The sequence below is a fragment of the Amphiprion ocellaris genome, chromosome 2 (genome assembly GCF_022539595.1).
Source record: "Amphiprion ocellaris isolate individual 3 ecotype Okinawa chromosome 2, ASM2253959v1, whole genome shotgun sequence".
Taxonomy (NCBI): Eukaryota; Metazoa; Chordata; class Actinopteri; family Pomacentridae; genus Amphiprion; species Amphiprion ocellaris.
The window spans coordinates 7,622,616-7,647,091 of NC_072767.1; the positions used below are offsets into that span (position 1 = coordinate 7,622,616).

Consider the following 24,476-nt stretch of genomic DNA (forward strand, 5'->3'; position numbering starts at 1 on the left):
CAAAAAATGTTCAAAGATTTCCCAAAAATGTGAAAATGTGGACATAAGAAGTTTCACTGTAAAAACAGATTATTTTTCCCACATTTTCAAACTTTAAACGGGTCAATTTGACCCGCAGGACGACACGAGGGTTAAATTGTGGGGGTGTTTCCGAGTCCCATCAATTCCCGCCGCCCGCTACATATTTAGGTCACGTGATCCAGTATCCATACGTAACGTACACATGCATAACACACAATTGTGCTCAGCGCAAGGTCATTTTGTTTGCCGGTACATCTATATTAAATGGACACATTCTATAGTGCCGTGATTTCTGCCATGAATTTTTTCAAGATTTCATCCATCAGAAATGATACAACGACTGAGCAGCCTTGGAGGAGTACTGCGCTCTCTGAGTGATTTTCTTGTTTGTAGAGCACAATTCATACACAAGGCGACTCAAGGTGCTTTACAATGGCAAAGGAATCCATTCAGAAAAATGATTTAAAGATAGGCATACATTAAAATCATAGACATAAAACATGAAAGTGACACAGAAACAGACTGAGCATCTAAGAGAAAGCTGCACTAAACAATCTGGTTTTCAGGCCTGATTTAAAAGAGGCGACAGTTTGAGCAGACCTCAGGTGTTCAGGAAGTTTGTTCCACAGGTGAGGAGCATCATAGCTGGATGCTGCTTCACTAGTCTTGGTTCTGGTTCTGGGAACAGAACCAAGACTTGTACCTGATGACCTGAGGGCTCTGGATGCTTCATATGGAGCTAGTAAGTCTAGGATGGATTTTGGTCCAAGATCATTCAATGCTTTATAGGCCAGGAGTCAGATTCTGAACTCTATCCTTTGACTAACAGGAAGTCAGCGTGTAACGTGGTCCAGTTTCCTGGTGTTGGTTAGCAGAGTTCTGGATCAGCTGCAGCTGCCTGATCTTGATTTAGTGAATATTGAGAGATATCTCACATTTAGTTGTTTAGGAATAACAGGACGGTTGTCATTTTTGAATGATTGTACCAACTGTCTAAGGAGTCCATCTTTTGTCTCAGAGTCAGATTATTGATCCCTGTGGGGAAATGTTACAGTTGCTCCCATTTAAAGTCTAAAAACTGTATAAAATGAGTAGAAAATACATCCTAAATTATGAACATAAGTACAAAAGAATCAGCAAAAAATGCAAAAATGCACATTGCACTAGCAAAGCAAGTCTACAGAAGTGTAATAAATAATAGTTCTACTGGTGTTTTTGCACAGAGAAGTAGTAACTGCACAATATTTTTCATTTATTAATTGTAAAGACAGTGCTGCTCACAGATAATGCATATTTAGAATTTATATATTGAAGATTCCACCAACTCTCTAAGGCAGGGGTGTCCAACATGCGGCCCGTGGGCCAAAAGCGGTCCTCCAGAGGATCCAATCCGGCCCTCAAAGTGTAAAATTCCAGAGAAGACATTAACTGCAGATTGTAAATTAGTAAAACTATCAATTTTAAATCATTTCTAGACCATGACAAGTTGTTTTGACCATATAGTAAAATACTAGATTGTTCATTGTTCTTTTGTCATTTTGTGTCTCATTTTTGTAATATTTTGTCTTGTTTTTGTTGTTTTTTTGTCTTTTTTTGTCTGACTTCTGTTATTTGTCTCACATTTTTGTCGTTTTGTTTCTGTTTTTTTGTCTTTTGTTTCCTTTTTGTCTCGCTTGTGCTTTTTGTCTTATTTTGTCATTTTGTGTTTTGCTTTATTTGTTGTTTTGTGTATTGTTTGTGTTGTTTTTGGTCTCACTTGTGTTGTTTGTCTTTTTTTGTTATTTTGTTTCTTGCTTTTGTCATTTTTTGTCTCGTTTGTCCATTTTTTTTGTTGCTTTGTAATTTTTTTGACTAATTTTTTGTCTCTTTTGTTTTGTTTTGTGTCATTTGTCTCATTTTGTTTGTCATTTTGTGGCTCATTTTTGTAATATTTTGTCTATTTTTTGGTCTGACTTTCGTCATTTTGGTCATAAAGTAAAATCTTTTAGCGTTCAGTTCCAGATGACTAAATGTTTTGTCCCTTTGTAAACACTCTGTGATCTGGAAGTTGTAATGTGTAAATGATAAACTGAGGCTGAATGTTGTTGAAATTGAATTTAAAATTGATTAAGAGTAGAAAGTACCTCCTAAAATATAAACGTAAGTAGAAAAATATAAGCATACAATGCAATAATATACACTGTACTAGAAAAATATTCTGTAAGTGTAATAAATACTGGTTCTATTGGTGCTTTTGCACAGAGAAGTAGTTATTGCACATTATTGTCATTGAGTATCAACTGAAGAAGTGCGTTAACTCCTCGTCCATCTTCCCCCCAACCGACTCCACGGCTCGAGGAAAAGCGGCAAACTTTTGATGTGATGGGTTTTTGCTTAGATATCCGAGACGTCCAATTTAAGAGTCCTGGCAAAGCGCGTTTTCTCATCTGTGTGTTATTACAATAGCAGCAGTTCCCCCGAGTGTACAGACGGACGCCGCCGTCCCACCTACACCGTTTGCTTCTTAAGCATCCTTTAGAAACAAATAGGGTCGGCGAGCAGCCATTAAATCCTCACGTTCCTTCTCTTCTTGCCAAATGATGAATAGCGATGCGGCGTGAGCGTGGCGCTGTAATGGATTATTTTGCATGAGTCTCTGCATACAGTAAGGTGTCTAGTGAGTGGGAGTTATCATTGGCCTGCAGAAGCTTGTACGCAGCAGGAGACCCTGTAGTTATTGCTCCAGGCTTCCCTCCGGCGAGTGCCAGTGAGTTTATCAGATGAATATTAGATTCAGTGATGAGATAGAGCCTCTCTGCAGTGAAGGACCTGAACGGCAGACGTGAGGAATACATCGTCCCTGATTACTGGGAAACAATGCCATAACTCAGAGCGTTACGTAAGGAGATTGTAGTCTACTATTTATTCATGCATGAGTCACAAATATTCCTGAAGAACTGCTTACAGGACAGAATGGGACTGTTATTAATATTATTATTAGTAGCAGTAATAGTGATATAATCATCTTTTTCATATCGTGAAGATGTATGTTTTCTGCTTTTTCATGAGATATATTCATGTGTAAATAGTAGAATTTATAGTCACATTATCTGACAGCACTGTCTTTATCATTTATAAGTCAAAAATAATGTGCAAAAACACCAATAGAACTATTATTTATTACACTTATGTATATACATATTTGTATTTTCCTAGTACAGTGTATATTTTTACATTTTATGCAGATAACTTTCTACTTGTCTTTATATTTTAGGACTTACTTTGTACTCATAATCAATGATCAATAATCTAATTCTGAGACAAAAGATGAACTCCTTAGACCAGGAGTGTCAAACTCATTTTAGGTCCACATTCAGCCCAGTTTGATCTCCAGTGACCAGTAAAATCACAGCATAATAACCTAGAAATAACCACAACTCCTAATGTTTCCTTTGTTTTAGTGCAAAAAAGTACATTCTGAAAATGCTCACATTTAAGGAATTATCTTTTTACAAAACATTACGAACAACCTGAAATTTGTTAAGAAAAATAAGTTCAACTTCATCAACATTCAGCCTCAGTTTATCATTTCCACATTACAACTTCCAGATCACAGAGTGTCTACAAAGGAACACAACATTTAGTCATCTGGAACTGAATGATATAGTATTTTACTTTATGATCAAAACAACAAAAGTCAGACAAAAAAGGACAAAAAAACAAGAAAAACAAGGCAAAATATTGCAAAAATGAGGCAAAAAATGACAGAAAATTTGACAAGTGACACAAAACAAAAACCAAGAGACAAAAAAATTAGAAATTCGACAAAAAATGGAAAAAAACGGGACAAAAAATACATAAATGACACAGAGACAAAAAATGACAAAAGCGAGAAACAAAACAATGAAAAAATAGACAACACAAGTGAGACAAAAAACCCCCACAAGATGACAAAAACAATACACAAAACAACCAATAAAGCAAAACACAAAATGACAAAAATAAGACAAAAAACACAAGCGAGACAAAAAGGAAACACAAAATGACAAAAACACGAGAAAAATGACAAAAGTCAGACAAAAAAAACAACAAAAGCAAGAGAAAATATTACAAAAACGAGACAAAAAATGAGACAACACGAAACAAGCAACAAGAGACAAAAAATTTGATAAAAAAGTTAGTGACCAAAAAATGGGAAAAACGGGTCAAAAAGTTACACAAATGACACAAACAAATAACAAAACAAAAAACTACACAACACAAGCGAGACAAAAAGACACAAAACGACAAAAACAACACACAAAACAACAAATAAAGCAAAACACAAAATGACAAAAATAAGACAAAAAACTGAAATGAGACGAAAAGGAAACACAAAAAAAAACAGAAACCAAAATGACTAAAACACGAGACAAATGACAAAAGTCAGACAAAAAAAGACAAAAATGCTGGAGTTGCTCCCATTTAAAGTCTAAAAAAATATAAGATGAGTAGAAAAAAGTCCTAAAATATAAACATAAGTACAAAAGTATAAGCATAAAATGCAAAAATGCACATTTCACTAGCAAAATAAATACACATAAGTTTAATAAATAATAATTATATTGGTGTTTTTGCACAGGGAAGTAGTTTCTGCACATTATTTTTCATTTATCAATTATAGACAGTGCTGCTGTCAGATAATGTGATGCACATTTAGAATTTATACAATGAAGATTCCACCAAGGAGTCCATGTTTTGTCTCAGATTTATGTTTTCATGTTTTCTGCTTTTTCTCTTTTGTTGTTGCTGCATAAATAAACTGTTTAATCTGTGAATTATTTGATTAGTTTCACTTCTATTAAAGAGAGCAGTCACGTATTAGCCTTCCAGAGTAATTTCAGTGTTTTATTGCTGTTATTAGTGCAGGAATCGGTGGTTTTAACATTTAGAGAAGCAGAATCAGACCTCGCTGAGCTGGAAGGACCTCTGCTGAATGTGTGACCATGTGATGAGTGGTCTTTTTCTCACCACTCATGCAGAGCTGAAAGGCCGGAGCGACTACTTTTAATTAGATGAGAAAATAATGCATCAAACCTCATTCGTTTTGCCTACACTGTATCTCACTGCTGCTTATTTATGAGCTGCATCTTCACTGCAGATCAAACCAGGAGGAAGCTGAAGCAGGTTTTTATAAAATTTCCTCTCAGGTTTTAATTCTCAAAGTCCTTGAAAAGTGAACATGTGTAGCAGCAGAGAGTCCACAGAGCGTCTCTGATCTGTTTCAATGGAGAGTCCAGATCGAGATTCATTTGCAGTCATTTGAAAAGTCTAAATGCAGAGCATGCAGGAGTGTATCCGGAAATCTGAAAGGCCGGTTCAGGATCCTCCACCCTCGTGTTTTTGTTAGGATATTTCTTCTTCTGATTACAAAAGCTTCTGAGGGTCTCACCTTCAAATTCAGCCCTAAGAATGAACTGTTCCTCCTCCAGGTGAACAGGAACTCTGTATACCGCCAGCGAATGCTTTATTTCATCTTTTTTTTCTGAGTCAGTCGCTCTCATCCTTTTTTCATTTGAAATCCTGCATCTAGTAATTTCATAATTATGGGAGGGGATTAGAACGTAGGCAGCTGGAGCTGCAGGTTAATTGGATTTTTCACCTCGACGGGACCGGATCTAAGTCGCCCATGGGCCGCAAATCTGCACATTTGAAGTTGGGGACAGGACAAAAGAGGCTGGGGGAAGAAAAGAGTAAGCAGTTAAAGGGTCCTCTTTGACTTCAAGAGTTTGGGAAGTTACTTTTGCCTTGCCAGTTACTGTTTGTGGCTTCAGAGGTTTTTTCCTTTCCTTGTACACAATGGCTTTCATCCACGTTGATGCCATCTATAATTGGCAGTGTTTTCCGTTCACAGGAGGAGCTGCTGCAGCAGCTATTGCAGCAGCTATCGATAACCTCAGAGAAATCCCCGAGGGTTTGAAAAGGAACTTCTTAAACTGAACTTTCAACAAACACACTTGCGAGAGCAGTCGTAGTCTGCTCCGTTTCCGTTCTTTGGGTTGAGGTTTACAAACCATCCTGCAGGGATGTATGACTAAAGTGGAGTGAATTAAAGAAGCACATAATTCCTGTTTAAGTTGCTGAAGATGGTCACAGTTGATCGTAAACAGATGATGAGTTAATTAAATGTTTGTTTAATCCGTCTGTGACCAGAATAGCGCGAGCACTTAGCAGAAGCTCCATTGTTCTGCGTCTCCTCAGCATGGGGGAGACCTTCGCTGCATTCTGGGATTTAGGGGAGAAAAAAACACATAAAATCTTTCATCACCAAGAAAATGTCTTTCATGCAGTTGCATCATATCCTACAGAAATCCTTAGATCCTGGAAATGATCTCTGACTCGACAATCACAGCTATCTGTGTTTGGTCGCACATTCGTCTCATGCCTGTGTTTGGTCAATACCACATCCATCTTTAGCGCTTCCACTCCCATTCTGCTGACAGGATTCTCCAGCTCTGTTTCCAGGGCCGAGCGGCTCCTCTGTGGGAGGAACCGAGCTCTCGGCCCCTCAGCTCCTGGCCTACTTCTGAATCAATGTTTGACAAAGGGCGAGTCTCTCCCTGAGCAAAAGATGGGAATTAGCGAGGAGAGGAGGCCACACGCAAAGCTAGAGGCTGCCGAGTCCACGTTCTCCCACGAACACTCAGTCCGAGATCACGTTTCCATGCTCCTAATAATGAAAATAAACCTGCTTACCCGCAAAGTTTATCTGCTTCTAAGGTCACCGTGTCAGAAGAAACAAACTGCAGTGAGGCGGAGGGGTGAGGAGAGCAATTATCTGCCTGGATGCTAACCAGTGACGCCGCTGAAATGTAAGATCGTGCTGCTAGCGAGGGCTTTAGCTTACCGTTCATACCAGGGGTGTCCAACTCATTTCAGTTCAGGTTCCACATTCAGCCCAGTTTAATCTCAAGTGACCAGTAAAATCACAACATACCCCAGAAATAACCACAACTCCAACTATTTAGTTTTGTTTTAGTGCAAAAAAGTACATTCTGAAAATATTCACATTTAACGAATTATCTTTTTACAAAACATTATGAACAACCTGAAATTTCTTAAGAATAATGAGTTCATTTTCAATAACATTATGCCTCAATTTATCATTTACACAATTCAATCTACAGATCACAGTTTGTCTACGAAGGCACAAAACATTTAGTCACAGGAATCTGGAACTGAACGATGTCGTATTTTACTTGATGATCAAAACAACAAAAATCAGACAAAAAACGAGACAAAATGTGACAAAAACGAGACACAAAGTGACAAAATAAATGACACAAGCGAGACAAAAAGTAAACACAAAATCTCAAAAACAAGGCACAAAGTGACAAAATAAATGGAGAAATGACACAAGCGAGACAAAAAACAATAAATAACTTGAAACACAAAATGACAAAAATAAGACACAAAACACAAGTGAGACAAAAAGGAAACACAAAACGACAAAAACGAGAAACAAAATGACAAAAACAGAACGCAACCAACAAAAGTCACACAAAAAAATGAGATAAAAAACAACAAAAACATGACAAAATATGACAAAAATGAAGCACAAAAAGACAAAAGAACCATGAACAATCTAGTATTTTACTATATGGTCAAAACAAACAAAGGTCTATAAATCTAGAAGTTTATAAAAATTTGAACTTTTACAAATTTACAATCTGCAGTTAATGTCTTCTCTGGAATTTTTACACTTTGAGGGCCGGATTGGAGCCTCTGGAGGGCCGCTTCTGGCCCGCGGGCCGCATGTTTGACGCCCCTGGTTTGTACAGAATCCTGCATTTCTGTTTTCATTCACAGGTGAACAGAAGAAGCTGGAGAGAGGTGAAGGAAAACAGAACAGACACGTGAGAATAGCTTCATGACGAGGCTTTTAGCGGCGCTGCAGAGAAGACTGAGGGTTTTTCTTCTGCAGATGTGGACTCGTCTGCATGGATCGTCTCCTACGTTTCATTTTCCTTCTTAAAAAACTTTTAGACCGATACTGCATGTTTTACAACGCAGGCTTAGAAATCAGTCTGATTTTTTTCTCACCGTTATGCATGTCGTTACAGCTAGTTTTAGATTCTCTCTAGGTTTAGTTAAATCATTGACAAGATCAAGTGTCTCACGGACGCTTTAAAGTTGGAAAAGCGACCTTCGGAAGGAGGTGGGAAGCTGTTCGCTCTGCTGAAATAATGCACATACGATGGAGAGTTTATTTAATTTTTCATCACTTTTTTAATCCTGCTTTTTTTTCGAAGGCTGTCAGTGCACTGCTGGTTTCTACACATCGATTATTGAGTTTTTTGGGGAGTTTTATGTCTAAGGAGAGTCCATCTTTTGTCCCACAATCACATTATTGATTAAGATAAACATGAGTAGATAATAAATTCTAAAATATAAACAAAAGTAAAAAACTTTAAGCATAAAAAGACAAAAAAAGACATTACACTAGCAAAAAAACACACAGTGGAATAAATAATAGTTCGACTGGTGTTTTTGCACAGTGAAGTAGTTTCTGCACATTATTTTTCATTTATCAATTATAAAGACAGTGCTGCTCCCAGATAACGTGATGCATATTTTGTATTTATATAATGTCTAAGGAGTCCATCTTTTGTCTTAGAATCAGTTTATTCATCCCTGAGGGGAAATGTTAGAGTTGCTCCCATTTAAAGTCGAACAAAATATAAGATGAGTAGAAAATATTAACTAAAAGATAAACATAAGTACCAAAGTATGAGCATAAAATGCAAAAATGCACATTGCACTAGCAAAATAAGTATCCATAAATGTAATAAATACTAGTTACATTGGTGTTTTTGCACCATTTATTGCTCATTAGTTTTCATTTATTAATTATAAAGACAGTGCTGATATCAGATAATGTGATGCATATTAAAAATTTCTATAATGAAGATTCCACCAACTGTCTAAGGAGTCCATCTTTTGTCTCAGAATCACATTATTGATCCCAGAGGGGAACTTGTTCATGTTAAAGTTTAAAGTCTGAAACAAATATAAGACAAACATGAGCTGAAAATAAGTCCTAAAATATAAACATAAGTAGAAAAGCTGCGGCATATAATGCAAAAATGTACATTACACTAGCAATATAAGTATACAGTTTAATAAATAATAGTTCTATTGGTGTTTTTGCACAGAAAAGTAGTTACTGCACATTATTTTGCATTTATCAATTATACAGTGCTGCTGTCAGATAATGTGATGCATATTTTGTATTTATATAATGAAGACTCCACCAAGGAGTCCATCTTTTGTCTCAGAATCAGATTATTGATCCCTGAGGGGAACATGCTCAGGTAAGAAGTTGCTCCCATTTAAAGTGTTTAAAAAAAGACGTTAAATGGCTTTAAATATATACTCAAAAGTTTGGGGCCACCCAGGCAATTTCATGTTTTCCATGAAAACTCACACTTTTATTCATGTGCTAACATAATTGCACAAGGGTTTTCTAATCATCAATGAGCCTTTCAACACCATTAGCTAACACAATGTAGCATTAGAACACAGGAGTGATGGTTGCTGGAAATGTTCCTCTGTACCTCTATGGAGATATTCCATTAAAAATCAGCTGTTTCCAGCTAGAATAGTCATTTACCACATTAACAATGTCTACACTGGATTTATCATTCATTTAATGTTATCTTCATTGAACAAAGCTGTATTTCTTTTAAAAATAAGGACATTTCTAAGTGACCACAAACTCTATCTATCTATCTATCTATCTATCTATCTATCTATCTATCTATCTGTTGCATGTTTTACAATGCAGTCTTAGGAATCAATCTGATATTTTTTCTCATTCTTACACTCGTCATCATGCATCTGCCATTTCAGCAGTCAACAATCGCCCCGACACCGGATTCCAAACTGACATTCAGAGGGGGTCTGTACGAGAGATCAAGCGAAAAAAGAACATAATTCTTCTATGACAATTTGGAGCCTCAGATAATTGCACAAAATGTCGCATAATTGTTGGAAAAGTCAAAACAACACGCAGCCCACACAGCATTATGTGCACTGACATAAAGTGCTTCCCCCCCCCCCCCTTTTTTTTTTGCTAAGTTCTGAGTCATTTCCTTCAATGCCAAATGGTAAACAGTGCAATTTCCAGCAACCCTGCTGAGAGCTGTCACTCCGCCTCAACTGGTGTTATATCAAAATGCTTCATAAATTAGCATTACCTGAGGCGTAAACGGTACGGGAACTGACTGTGGGCTTCAGTAGCAGCAGCAGCAGACATTAATTAGAGCAAATATGTGTCATAGCCCGACATATTATGTATAATATATTTCTCCAACCGCAGCCAAGTGTAACATTGAGCCCTTGTTAGGTCTGTGGACACATTTCCACTTCCACACAGCATTAAAGCCAACATCTTACTACAGGGCTGCTTTAATGGCACCCTCACTCAATAATATACTAAGTGGACAATGCTTTGAACCAGTGCCGTTTAGTTTTTTTTTAACCTTTATTAGTGTTACAACCACACACAGGAACATTTACAATGCAGTTTTTCCTACCTGAGTTTTCTCATCTTTGAATCACATGGAAAGATTTGGCTTCTCTAACACACGGTGGGATGAGCTTTCTCTACTCTGCAGCGACTGAAGAAATAGCAAAACAAAACCAAAACAAAACAGAAAACAAATTCACCAATTTGCCGTTCAAGGTGCTCGGGACTTACTTATAACCTGAGTCAGAAGTGTGTTTTGTCCATAGCGAAATCATCAAACCTGTTTTTTTTTTCTTCTCAAATAGTACCAAAAACACAAAGCATTAAAAAGCAACTGGCATTTGACAAAAAATCTCACATTTATTGTATTCGTTAAACAAGTGTTGAACTTTACATCAGTCTTAAGTGATGAGCCCCTTGGAAACATGTTTACATAGAAAACATGAGCTACAGTACAGCATGTATACCAGTGCTGGAAAATATCCACACATTTCCCATTTATCTTTTCTTTTCTTCTTTTCTTTTTTTTTTTTGGAAAGATTTTAATAAATAAAATATCCAAACCCAAGCGGAAGAACTACATTTATGATAGAAACTTTGTTGTCAAAAGTCGGTTTCACTTCGTTTTGCCCATCGCTCTTAAAAGATCTAGTTCAACCGGAATTACACAAAAAAACTGTGCAATGCATAAAATCACCTTAACTGGGTTGTTGCATTCCCGTTCTACTAAAGTAATGCCACTTTGGCAAATAAACTCGATGGGCGATATCGATGAAACTCCAAAACACCCCAAAACAAAACAAACAAAAAAAAAAAACACTGTTCACAAGTGGAAAATGTGATAATGCATCTTTGTAATTCACTGATTCCTTCTTTCTTTTTCTAAGCCGTACTACCATGAATGAAGTGTCGGAACCATAAACACACCGTATAACATATGTGCAACTTCTACACAATAGTCTCTCAAACGTTAAATTTTGCAATTAAAAGGTTTTTCTTCATATTTATGGTTTCCCATGAATTCTTATTTTACACTAGCAATACAACAAAATATATATTTTAGCCATTTGCCTTGACGACAGGTTCAAGGTACAGTTGAGAAAATATAAGGCCAGGGGCTTGATTGCTAGTGGTTATACAATCCAAACTTCATGGTGGTGGAGGGCGACCAGGACCTTATATTCCTTCTCTAAAAGTCTGATCAGGAATATGTTACAAACGTGTCCGTGTTCTGGTCGCCGGGTGTCGATTTGTTCACGATTAAAAAAACAGGCTTCAGCTAGGATGTTGGGGAGTGTATGTACAACCTTTGACTGGGAAAATTGCTGATTGGATGTAGCCAGTAATTTTTTTTTTTTTTAAATTCGTTTTTTAGATTTTTTTGCCTTTTTTTTTTCATTTTCGTACCTTAAAATTTTCTCAATTATTCAACAGCAGCAGCACATTTAAATACATAGTTGGCTTGTCTCTTAAAATTGAAATCTGACTCTGCATTTTTATGTACAGTCTCCTTAAAACTTTGCACCGCCGTCGCCGTGCTCCGAGTCTATCGGCCTGCGGGGGAGGGATGGGAGGGGAGGGGAGGGGAGGGGAGGGGAGGGAGGAAGAGTGGCATGTTTGTGGAGGGGGGAGGAGATGGCGATGCAGATGGAGGGGGAGGTGTACATGACGGGGCGACGAGGCTCCCTTCAAAAGTAATACAAACGCTTGCTTCCCTTCCCCTCGCTGGCGTCCTCCAGGAGGTCTGGGATGATTTAAATACATTTAAAGGCTTGTCACTAACTGCATCTGTCCTTCTCGTACGTCGCCCTCGGGGATGCAGCCCTCTTTAGTGATGGGGATGATGTAGCCGTCGCTGCTGCTCCCTCGGCCTATCTGGTAGTAGGCCTGGAGCTGGTGGCCGGCCCCTAAGTTGGGCATGCTCTTGTAGTAAACGTCCTCGTTCTCGCTCCTCTTTGACGGACTCAGGTCCTCCACAACGTCCGGGCTGCTCTCGGGGAACGGAGAGTCTCTCAGGTTGGGCATGCTAGTGTACAAGGAGTCTCTGTTGGGGGACTGCAGGCTTTCATCGGGGTTGGTGGGCGTCAGCTGGCTGACCAGGGTTTCCACTCCCCCATCGGTCCTCACCTTCTTCTGGGGCGCATACAGAAGCGAGTGAGTCCGCTGGGGGATGAGCGGCGCCTCCAGCTCCTGCTGATGGTGCAGCTCGAGGCCCACCGTGTCGCCCACGTGGACCAAAGACGAGGCGTCGGCTACGATGGCGTCGTCTTCGCTGCCGCCGCCGCCGCCGCCGACCACCGTCACCTTGGGCGGAGCCCGCTCCATGTGGTGGTGATGGTGGTACTGCGGCGGCTGCTGGTGGTGGGGCGGGTGGTGTAAACTGTGGTGCTGCTGCTGTTGCTGTTGGTGGCTTTTGTTACAGGCACGCAGGTTGTTGTGTACTAGCTCAGAGATGATCATTTTCTCGAAGGCAGCATCGTCCAGGCTGAGGCCGCAGTCTACTACCTGCACACTGTCGCCAAAGTCCCCGTTGCGGAGCGAGTAGCTATTATTAAAGTTACCATTTAGCGGTAGAGTATCCATTGCACTCGTATCCCTCACCGCATTGTTCAGTGAGTGCCCTGCAACGAAAGGAAAGACGTGAGGGGATCTTCCATTAGTCACCAACCATAACCACGAGAGGAAGAGACACAAGTTTAATGCTGTTTAGGATGCAGTTTCACATTAAAAAAAAAAACAAAAAAAACTCAAGTAGAATTAAGCCATGCCGTCATCCGTTAGTTAGGCACAACCCTTAACATACAATACAGAGGCATGCACTACTGGCGATGAGAAATCATTTTACTTTCTCACATATTCATTTTGGCTTTCCCTTTTTAAAAGTGTCTTTTAAAATAAGCAGGGAACTGTGCGCTTAAATCTGCCACAAAAGGTGACAAAGCAATGAAAAAGATCCCAAACAACATTAAGAAACAAACAGGAACCACCATCACAACACACCGGGCAAAAAAGTAGATGTCCACAAGGATGAAGCCACGGACGGGCAACAAGCTACGACACTGAGAGGTTCTCTAGCAACTAATAGGGTGGATGTGCTGAAGGAAAGCAAAAGGAAAGGACAGATGGGAAAAGATGACACGGACAGAAAAGGGAAAGTAGTTATGTTTCAACATGGGACAGCCATCTTTGTTCTCACTACAAGGGGAGCCCACAAGCAGCACTCCACCATCACCACACACAGCAGGTGAAAAGACTCACTTTAGACAACTCACATCATGTCTGTCTGCTCAGGCTATCTGGTCTAAGAGCAGCTGATGTACAAAAGAAAGTAAAATGATTTATTGTAACATGGAGAATCACTCAACAGAACAACAGAATGTAAAGTAAAGGTCTTAACTGCAACTTAGCGAGAGCAAGGGTTCAGCAAATGAAATAAATAAGCATTAAACCGCTTTTACTGTCAGGAATTAAATGCCAACAGCTACTTTTCTTGTCGATTTTTCCTTTTTTTTTTCTTTCTTTTTCTTTTGGGGTTGAGTTTGTGTTGGTACACTTGCTGTCCATTAGTTGGCAGCTCGTGTACCCAAAGCTGGCAAAAGGTCAGCGCTGGCCCGGAGCTCGGCACTTGGCATCCGTCACGTTCCCAGCGAGACCTCGGCCACTAGCAGGACGGCTGGAGAAAACACAGCCGACTGCAGAGGTCACGCGCAGTCATGTTAGGAATTTCTCACAGCACGGAGGTCACGGAAAGCAGCGGCAGAAAGGATAAATATTAGCTATGCCATGATTGAGAGAGGAGATAAAGGGAGAATGTGCCTCCTTGTAGAATAACAAATGAAGACGGAGGCAGTTCCAGGGTTTTATGGCTCATTCCAGAACCGGAGGACATTTTACGTCCCACCCATGAGATTTCAAATAATCCAAATACTAAAACATGCTGTTGTTGTGTAAATGTACTTGTCCTGAGACCAAATCTGTTTGAAAATGTTTTTAAAAATACCATAAAGGTCTGGAGTTCCCCCTAAAATACTGTTTTTCTCTTGTCCCACCCCTCTGATGAAGAAACTGAATCTCAAATAAAACAGTGCAAATGAAATTTAAATCTGCTTTTTTAGGTTAAATTTTTTTCATTGATGTCTCTTGTAATTGTGGGAACATTATGTTTAACCAACATAATATTTTATCTGATAATTATTATGCATGGAACATTTAACCCACAACATGTTAGCATAACCTGTTGATAACGTTTTTGTCCTTTTCTGTCTCGTTTCTGTCATTTTGTGTCTTACTTTTGTCCTTTTCTGTCTCGTTTTTGTTGTTTCATGTTTTGTTTTTGTTATTTTCTGTGGCGTTTTTGTCCTTTTCTGTCTCGTTTGTCATTTTGTGTCTTACTTTTGTCCTTTTCTGTCTCATTTCTGTCATTTTGTGTCTTACTTTTGTCCTTTTCTGTCTCGTTTTTGTTGTTTCGTGTTTTGTTTTTGTCATTTTCTGTCTCGTTTCTGTCATTTTCTGTCTCGTTTTTGTCATTTTGTGTCATTTCTGTCATTTTGTGTCTTGTTTTTGTCGTTTTGTGTCTCATTTCTGTCCTTTTCTGTCTTGCTTTTATGATTTTCTGTCTTGTTTTTGTTGTTTTGTCTTATTTTTTGTGAATGTCTGTGAATGTCTCACTCTACCTCATATTATCAGGATCAGACTCATTCTTTGGACTGTTTTCCATCAGTAAGTTTGTCCTCTTGGTCAGCAGTAACAGCAGCTAAATATCTAGCTTCTACTGCTGAGAAAAAGCTAACATTAGCATGGATTAGCATCCCTGTTACTGTGATTAGAGTAGAGTTAGCAAACAACACAGAAAACATGGAACAAAGATGCTACCATTGATGTGGCCAATCAAGCCTTTGATAGTTTATTACCTATTATTGATCAATATAGAGCAGAAAACTGTAAAAGAGAAGGTTTATTTTTCAAACATTTTGAAGCCCAAATGTCCTCCAGTTCTGGAATGACCCTTACAGCGACGCCGTGGTGCCGTTTTTAAAGAGGATTTTTGGAAATTAGGGGAAAATGGCTGAAAACTAAAGCAGATAGTAAAGTAGTGAACAGCTGCTGTAATGACATCCATGTGTTTACGCCTGCTAGGAGGCAATTTAGCGTCCAGACAGCTGTGGTCTGGGAAGGTGTGAGGGGAATACTACTGGACACTGCTGAGTGCCACACGAGGACAGGCGTTTGGGGAGAATAAAAAACAGAAAAGAAAAGAAAACCTTTCTGATAAATGCCCCTTTTTTTCTGTTCTTGGCCGGTTGAAAACCACAAATTAAGCAGAAGAGAGAAAAGCAGAGATAAATCTGACTCCCAAAGTTGATTTATTTCCCGATCAGAGCAGAATTTGGAGGTAATTTTGTGAACCACTTGCTCACTGAGTGTGTGTTAATGGCCTAAAAGTAAACCAGTGATTGTGCCGGGGGGGTTTGGGTTGTTTTTTTTTTTTTTTTTTTTTTTAATAGGCATGCTGAAAAAAATTTACATTTGATAGGCAAAGTTAAGTTTTACTCCCATACTTGTCTCTCTGTAGGTCACTAGAGGGAAGCACAGGGGAAAAGCACAAAACATGACAGAAGATGCCATTTCAGTATCAAAGTAAGAGAGCACATATAGTCACAGACAGTCTTTACAGTGTGATATATGTTTAAATGTCATGTGCAACGGAGATATTCTGAATTAATAACATATGTACATATACACACATGCATGCAGGAGATTTTGCTTGCAGTTTAAGACGTTTTTAGCAAAAAGAAAAAAAAAGCTCCCTCTAAAACAGCGGTCTCCAACCTTTGTTGCACCACGGACCGGATTCAAGAAAGATCATTTTCTACACACCAGTCATCGCGCACAAAACAAACGTATCATTACCGACAGAAAAAATCTTTAATTAAAAACGACCTTGCGCTGAGCATAGGTGTGTGTTATGCATGTGTACGTTATGTACGGATACTGGATCACGTGACCTAAATATGTAGCAGGCAGCGGGAACTGATGGGACTCAGAAACATCCACACAATTTAATCAATTGTTCCTTGGATCATTTCTGATGGATAAGTCCTGATAAGTCCTCAGTGGTGGATTTGTAGTAGGATCACAATCATGTGATCATCAGCAGGCAGCTGACGTAGTGTTCACTTGTTGTCATGGTTACAGTGACGCCATGCCGCCATCTCTCAGTGATACAGAAATCTTTAACAAATCCGTGATTCCAGACTATAAGCCGCATCACTGCCAAAACCTAATCACTTGGTCCTTGTGTCATTTCTGACCTTCCCTGAAAATTTCATCCAAATCCGTTAGTCTGGTTTTGAGTAAAGTTGCTAACAGACGGACAGACAGACAAACGTACGTCGATCGTCACATAACTCCTTGGCGAAGTAATAAGGATCTTTTTTTTTTTTAGAGTCCTAAACAAATGAAATTACTAGTGGTGGGATGTGATTGAAAAATTAATCTAATTAGAAGCTGTAATTAATTAATCGCAATTAATCACATTGTGTTCAAATAACAATATCGAACACAATAAGCAAAGTTTTTCAACTCAAATAAATGTTGCTTGATGACTGATTGGATGAATAGACATACATGTGAACTCAAACAACGAATATGTTGGTTTCATTTCTGTTTATCTGCATTTTTCATCTGTCTACTACATTCACAGATTACTGCAAAGTCAAAGTGCAATTATAGCGATTATATTCAACATTTTGGGACTTTTTGTAAACTCAAGCACTTTCAATGTCTTGAAAAGTGGTCTATTATGGGATGGCTACACCGTTAGCTGGAACCAGGATTGTCCTAGCTAACGTACGGTGTGTCGCCCCGGAGCTCATTTGCATAAAGTAGTTTCATTTATGCAAATGAGGCACAGGGAGTAGAGGTCTGACGCATCGCGAAACTTTGGTTAAACGTCTAAACTAGCCGTTGTTCAACTAAAATGAGGACAGATTCAGCAGCTTATTTCTCACCTTAAATACTTTCAGAAATACTTTTTGCTGAACAGTGTTTGCTCTGTTGGTCCGACATTTCTGCACTGATTCACTTTACGGCTGGAAAACAGACACATTAGGTTCATTAGCGCCACCTACTGGGCTGGAGTGTGAATCAGTGTTACTGGTGTGCCAGACATTAGGGAACTGAGAAATGTGCATTTTTTTTTTTAATGCGTTATTTTTCTGTAATTAATTAACCGTAATTAACGCGTCAAAGTCCCAGCCCTAAAAATGACTTATCGCTAAATATTTACTTATTTTTTCTTCTGTCAGCATCAAGTCTCTCCCTCTTTTAAAAGAAGTTCTCCAGAGACGTTTATTTTTTAGTAACTTTGACAGATTGACGGCTTCATTTAACATCAGGTGTGGGAAACGTGCGCACACGGAAGCGACGGGAAGACCATCTAGTCATTTTTCTAAATAAAACCGCCAGAAACAAAATGTAAAATAAACCGTTTTTATTCTCTCTGTGCCGCCTGGTACCAAATGGTTGGAGACCACTGCTCTAAAACACACAAAAAGTAACAAACGACCTGATAAACCCGGGAGAATTCATCTTAATAAGCATGCAGTTTAGACTAGAGCTTCAGGTCTGCGCCGCTGTTTACATTATCTCCAGGCAGAACACGCAGTATCTCTTTCCCATCTTAATCATCATGTCCCGTTTCAGAGTTTGGATAAGAGAAATATGAGAATGCAGAGGCTGGATCGACCGCACAAATCGCTGTCCTGCACCAAAACATGTTTTCACACACCGACACACGCTAAGTCTGGCATCAGGAGACGGCGATTCAGAAGGAAAGGCGATACTGCAGAACTTTTCGTTTGCCGCGTGTTCGACCGAGGAGGGAGAGAAAAGACTGAAAAGGCAGAAAATGCAGGTGAAAGTGTTCAGTTTGCACACCTGGCGAGTTAAACACTGGAGCCGTGGGGGTATTACATACGACTGTCTCAGCCAGCAAGGTGTTATAAGGGTTGTTAGTGCCTTGTGGTCGCAGCAGAGGGTTTGTTAGTAGATAGTTCCCGGTCATTCCTGGAGTGGCAGACAGAAGAGGAACAGATAAGATTCACTGAAGAAAAGAAATGAAGAAAAGAGTCAGTCAGTTCGGCACCAGATCAGATTCGAAAGTTGTGAAGAGAAAATCAAGCCTGAGAAGCGAGAAAGCAGCTGTTCCTGAACGTTTTGGTTTATTTCTCTGTGCCGCTGGTCATTCATGACCCATTTATTAACCAACCAGCTCTCAGTGTTCATAGCTGCAGCGTCATCAGTGCTTTTCAGACGTTTATTCAAACTAGCAAGTTGCGCTTCTGCATAAATGCAAAGGTTTTACAGTTTAAAGCAGCTGAAAATATAGAAATTCACCTCAATTCTTCCAAGTTTTCACCTCAAAATGTCTCCGTTTTCCTCCCAAAGCTAATTTTATTCTTATTTTTAAACCTCAGCTTGCAGTGTGTTTCAAGGACATAAGTGTCATCAGTGGTTTTCATACATTAATCATAAATAGTAAGTTGCATTTCTGCAAAAATGCAAAGATTTTACAGTTTAAAGCAGCTGAAACTATATAAATTCACTTCAGTCCTTCTAGGTTTTCGCTTTAAAAATTCTATTTTGACCCTTATTTCTCCATTTCCTCCCAAAGCTATTTTTATTCTTATTTTTAAACCTCAGCTTGCAGTGTGTTCAAGGATTTAAGTGTCATCAGCGGTTTTTCATACATTTTTCATAAATAGCAAGTTACATTTCTGCAAAAATGGAAATGTTTCAGTGTCTGAACCAGCTAAAAATACATAAATTCACCTCAATTCTTCCAAGTTTTCACTTCAAAATTTCACTATTTTCCTCCCACAGCTAACTTTATTCTCAGTTTTAAACCTCAGCTCTCAGAGTGTTTCAAGGATTCGAGATATTTCCGCTCATTGTGTTCACTACTGAAGTGTCATCAGCACAGTTCAGTCCTTTTAGCTGCTTATCAGGTTGCATTTCTGCAAAAATGTGAAGGTTTCACAGTCTGAACTAATACAAATTCAACTCAGTCCTTTCAAATTTCACATCAAAATTCATATTCTGACTAAAACTGATGGCTTTTCCTCCAAAATCTCATCTTCCTCTCATTTTTAAACCTCAGCTTTCAATGTGTTTTAAGGATCTGAGTTACTTCCACTCACTGTGTTCATTATTGCAGAGTCTTTTTTATCTGCTTATCAGGTTGCATTCCTGCAAAAATGTCAAGGTTTTACAGTCTGAACCACCTGCAAATAAAAATTCACACCAATTTTCCTCCCAAAGCTCGTCTTTCCCTCATTTTTAAACCTCAGCTCTCAGTGTTTTAAGGATCTGAGATATTTCAGCTCTGCACACTGTGTTCATTATTGAGTCATTAGTGCATTTCACAAGTTTATCATAAATTACAAGATGCATTTCTGCAAAAAGGATCATGTTTTACAATTTAAAGCAGCTGCAAATATAAATTCACTTCAATTTCTCAACATTTTTACATCAAATTTTTGACTCCAAATAAATCTTCTCCACGTTCCTCTCAAAGCTCACTTTTCTCTCATTTTTAAACCTCAACTTTCAATGTGTTTTAAGGATTTGAGATATATCCACTTATTGTGTTCATTATTTCAGTGTGATCAGTGTTTTCTATACATTTATCATAAATAGTAAGTTACATTTCTGCAAAAGTGCTAATGTTTTACAGTTAAAAAACAGCTGCAAATATATAAATGCGCCTATATCCTTGTAAATTCTCACATCTAATTTATCCATATTCATCTAAAATCTCATCTTTCAGTTTTAAACCTCAGCTCACAGTGTGTTTTAAGGATCTGAGATATTTCAGCTTAGCAGTCATCAGTGGTTTTCATACGTTAATCATAAATACCAAGTTGCATTTCTGCAAAATTCCAAATGTTTTACAGTTTAAACCAACTGCAAATATAAGTTCACTCCAATTTCTCAACACTTTTACATCAAATTTCTGATTCTGACTAAAATTTCTCCACTTTCCTCATTGTTACTCGAGCTCTCGGTGTGTTTTAAGAATCTGAGGTATTTCCACTGCCATTTATCACCTGCATTTAAATGCCATCTGTCATGTTGAGAAGTCTCCAGGGAGGTTTTTAATGACAGGGAAGTGCTTCTAGGAGATAGAGGCCTCCTTCAGTGCGCCGACTCTCCGGGGTAACTAGGCTACTACGCCCCGGAGTGATCAATATCCAACCTTTACATTAACATCTCTGGGAGGGGAAAGAAAAAACAAAAAAACCTCCTACATTGTTACTGATGTATCAGCGAGTCAGAATGTGCCTCAGATGTTTTACCTTGTGGGAAGTGACAGCAAAAAGAAAAGAAAAAAGGAAAGACCAGGCAAAGAGCAGCAGCGACAGGAGTCAGAGGAGGGAAGTTAAGCTGCCTCGGTGTAAAACCCTCTTCCTTCCCCCTCGCATGCTTGGAAAGCCATTTGAGAGGCAGCAGAAAGCCTAACAACGCACTAAGCGCTCCGGGTCAGCCAGAGTTGAACATCATCTTCTCATCATCATATTTGTGCTCAAGCTAAATAATAAATGACAGTTTTTTTTCTCTCCTCCCGCCCTCATAAATCCTCCCGTAAAGTAACAGAGGTCACCTTAGATGCCAGGCAACAAATGGCCTTTTGCGGCATGCTAAGATTTTCTGAAAATAAAACTCCCCTTTTCCGTGTTTTTAGGTTTGTCTCTGCTTCCCCTGAGCCTGAGTATGAACTCTGGACAGGCAGCACTTAAATAAAAAAAAAAACGCTCCTCCAGCCTCGCTCCAATTTGAGGCTGACGTTAGCGGCCAGAATGACAGCGCACAGAGTATTTGAGGACGGATTTTTGTAATCCTTTGCTGGCAGAACAGGGAGGCTGCACTAAAGGCCTAAATCTTTACTTTATTTATTTATTTTATCGCACTGCTCTGTCTTTTCAAGCTGAAGGCATTTATTACCAGAGTGTGGACCCGGCGAGATCATGGGAACCTGAAGGAGGTATTTTTAGTGGGATGATGAAACATAGGTGTGCATGTGGAGAGAGATGAGGCGTGAACTGACCTTGGTTAAGGGTGGAGGTGCTGTTGATGTCACCTGAGATAAAGGAGGACTCAGATTGCTTTCTTACGGTGTCATTCCACATTCTCCTGATACGACTCTGTCAGGTCAACAAGGGACAGTCGTTAGGACTCTAGACAAGCCTCACCTTTCAGATAAACGTTCATCTGGTTTCCGTGTTTTCTACAAACTGCTCAGCGAGTCTCACAACTAATTGGATGTGCTTCTGAACAACTTCAGGCAAAGGCAGGGGTGTCAAACATGCGGCCCGTGGGCCAAAAACGGCCCTCCAGAGGGTCCAATCCGGCTCAAAGTGTAAAAATTCCAGAGAAGGCATTAACTGCAGATTGTAAATTAGTAAAACTATAAATGTTAAATAATTTCTAGACCATGACAAGTTGTTTTGATCAGAAAGTAAAATACTAGATTGTTCATTGTTCTTTGTCATTTTCTCATTTTTGTAATGATTTGCTTTGTTTTTGTTGTTTTTTGTCTTTTTTTGTGTGACTTTTGTCATCTGTCTCATGTTTTGGTTGTTTTGTGTTTCCTTTTTGTCTTGCTTGTGTTGTTTGTTCATTTTTTGTTTCACTTGCGTTGTTTATGTAATTTTTTGTCTCATGTCCATTTTCGCTTTGTAACTTTTTAGTCAAATATTTTGTCTCTTTTTTGTTTTGTTTTGTGTCGTTTGTCTCATTTTTTGTCTTTTTTTGGTCTGATTTTTTGTCATTTTGTGTCTCACTTTTGTAATGTCTTGTTTTGGTCTTTTTTGTCATTTGTCTCATCTTTTTGTCTCGCTTATTTTTTTTTGTCTTATTTTTGTCATTTTGTGTTTTGCTTTATCTGTTGTTTTGAGCACCGTTTTTGACATTTTGTGTTTTTTTTGTCTCACTTGTGTTGCTTGTCCATTTTTTTTGTTGCTTTGTAACTTTTTAATCAAATTTTTTGTCTCTTTTGTTTTGTTTCGTGTCATTTGTCACATTTTTTTTGCCATTTTGTGTCTCATTTTTCTAATATTTTGTCTTGTTTTTGTTGTTTTTTTTGCCTTTTTTTGTCTGACTTTTGCCGTTTTGATCACAAAGTAAAAATACTATATCCCTCATTTCCAGATAAATAAATGTTTTTTTCCTTTGTAGACACTCTGTGATCTGGAAGTTGTAATGTATAAATGATAAACTGAGGCTGAATGTTGATGTAATTGAACTTATTTTTCTTCAGAAATTTCAGGTTATTCCTAATGTTTAGTAAAAAGATAACTCCTTAAATGTGAACATTTTTTGCACTAAAACAAAGGAACTATTTGGAGTTGTGGTTATTTCTAGGTTATTATGCTGTGGTTTTACTGGTCACTGGAGATCAGATTTGGCTGAATGTTTCCCCTGAACTGAGATGAGTTTGACACCCCTGGGTTCAGGCATCCCTTGTTTTTGAATAAGGCCGGAGATCTAAGTGCTCCTCCATAAGCGCACTACACATCTGGAACTACCGTCTCCTCAGGTCTGTTAGCCTTTAATAAGAAAGGGATAAAGCAAATACGTATGTTTTCTGCAATTTTGTCTCTCCCCTGCAGTAAAATGTGCCTGCGATGCTCTTTAAACAGTGCAGTACTGTTTTCCCATGCACATGACGTTAGTGAGAGAAAAGATAAAAGCAAGTGCTAAAGGGGGCAGAACAGAAGAAAGGTACTCATGCAGTACAGCAGATGCTGCTTGTAAAATGTGGAATAATGTTTGTGTCTCTTCATCTACCTCTGAAGCTAAAACGCAGAATGTGCATTTGTTTTTTCTTCTTTTCTTTCTGGAATACTTACACGATGAAAGCACATTTCTCCTGAGCAACTGCTTGAACCGTGCGGCTGTAAATGGGCCGTGTGATGTGCGGTAAAGTGGCCGGTCTACCTGTGTACCGGAGGAATAGCGAGCGCTGGTCCGTGCCGTGGACGTCTTTGCGGAACCGTGCGAGCTCTCGGTCGGCAGCCCTCTGCAGCAGTACGTGTGTCGGAAGCACTTGCTGTACTCTTTGCGGACCTGCGCGAGCAAACAGCCGCGTGTTTACATACAGTGTTGACTTTACATATGACTTAGCCCAGATCACTGTTTGTTCTTTATATCAGCATGTGGCGCTTTGTGAATTCGCAGAGTTCAGGTTCGGCCTTGACGGCTCGAATTTCACCTTGACAGAGATAGAGAGAGGGGGAAGGAGAAAAAAACTCACTTTTTTCTGGAGAAGGCAGTGGAAGATGAAGATAAACATTCCTTGGAAGGTGTTGAATATGGTGAAGAGGTACGCCATGACGATGGAGGCCTCGCTGATGAAGAAGAGGCCGAAGGACCACGTCAGGCCCAGCAGGCACAGCAGAGCGAAAGCCCCCATGGTCCAGGATCTGAGGGGGACAGGGAGAGGACGGACCCGGTGTGAGAGGCATTCGGGGACAGGAACGGTGGCTGGGATTTATGAAACACTAGGGGAAAAAGGCTGTAAAACCATAAAATGACAGAAAACACACACATGCCGTCCTCACCGTCCCTCCATCCACACACACTCTCAGCAGATCCTACAAGTCTGTGGTTTCATTTAGCAGACGCTTTTATCCAAAGCACGGCACATAGACACAACACAAGTGGGGATCTAGTCAGGAGAAAACGACCTGGACATGAGCCATAAAACAAGTTTAGTTCCTGCCTTCAAACAGACAAAAAGGAATCAGCGTCTTTACGCGCTGGAACAGCAGAAAGCACAAAAAAAGCACTAAACGCTATCGTCTGCTAAATATTTATCTAGAGAGGGTGTTATCAGGGGTGGATATGTGGGAAGAGATGAAGGAAAAAGTCCCGGCAGCCGTTTCCAGCTAGAATAGTCATTTAC

General features: G+C 39.2%; 1 protein-coding gene across 36 annotated transcripts in view; it reads right to left on the reverse strand.

Moving 5' to 3' along the window:
- Window positions 1–10,845: 10,845 nt before the first annotated feature.
- adgrl2a (adhesion G protein-coupled receptor L2a) overlaps window positions 10,846–24,476 on the reverse strand; it is a 149,833-nt gene continuing 136,202 nt past the window's right edge. For 9 of the 36 annotated variants that reach the window (XM_035958357.2, XM_035958356.2, XM_035958352.2 and 6 more), the window contains 6 exons: window positions 23,826–23,994; window positions 23,510–23,638; window positions 21,618–21,714; window positions 18,449–18,577; window positions 16,069–16,086; window positions 10,846–13,131 (listed from right to left, as the gene is read on the reverse strand). In XM_035958357.2, coding sequence (XP_035814250.2) covers window positions 12,275–13,131; window positions 16,069–16,086; window positions 18,449–18,577; window positions 21,618–21,714; window positions 23,510–23,638; window positions 23,826–23,994 — 1,399 coding nt within the window. In that variant the 3' untranslated portion in view covers window positions 10,846–12,274. Of the gene's footprint in view, window positions 13,132–13,768; window positions 13,822–16,034; window positions 16,087–18,448; window positions 18,578–21,617; window positions 21,715–23,421; window positions 23,639–23,825; window positions 23,995–24,476 lie in introns of those variants that run through there. The other 27 variants (XM_035958382.2, XM_035958363.2, XM_023292710.3 and 24 more) reach the window with 12 other exon arrangements.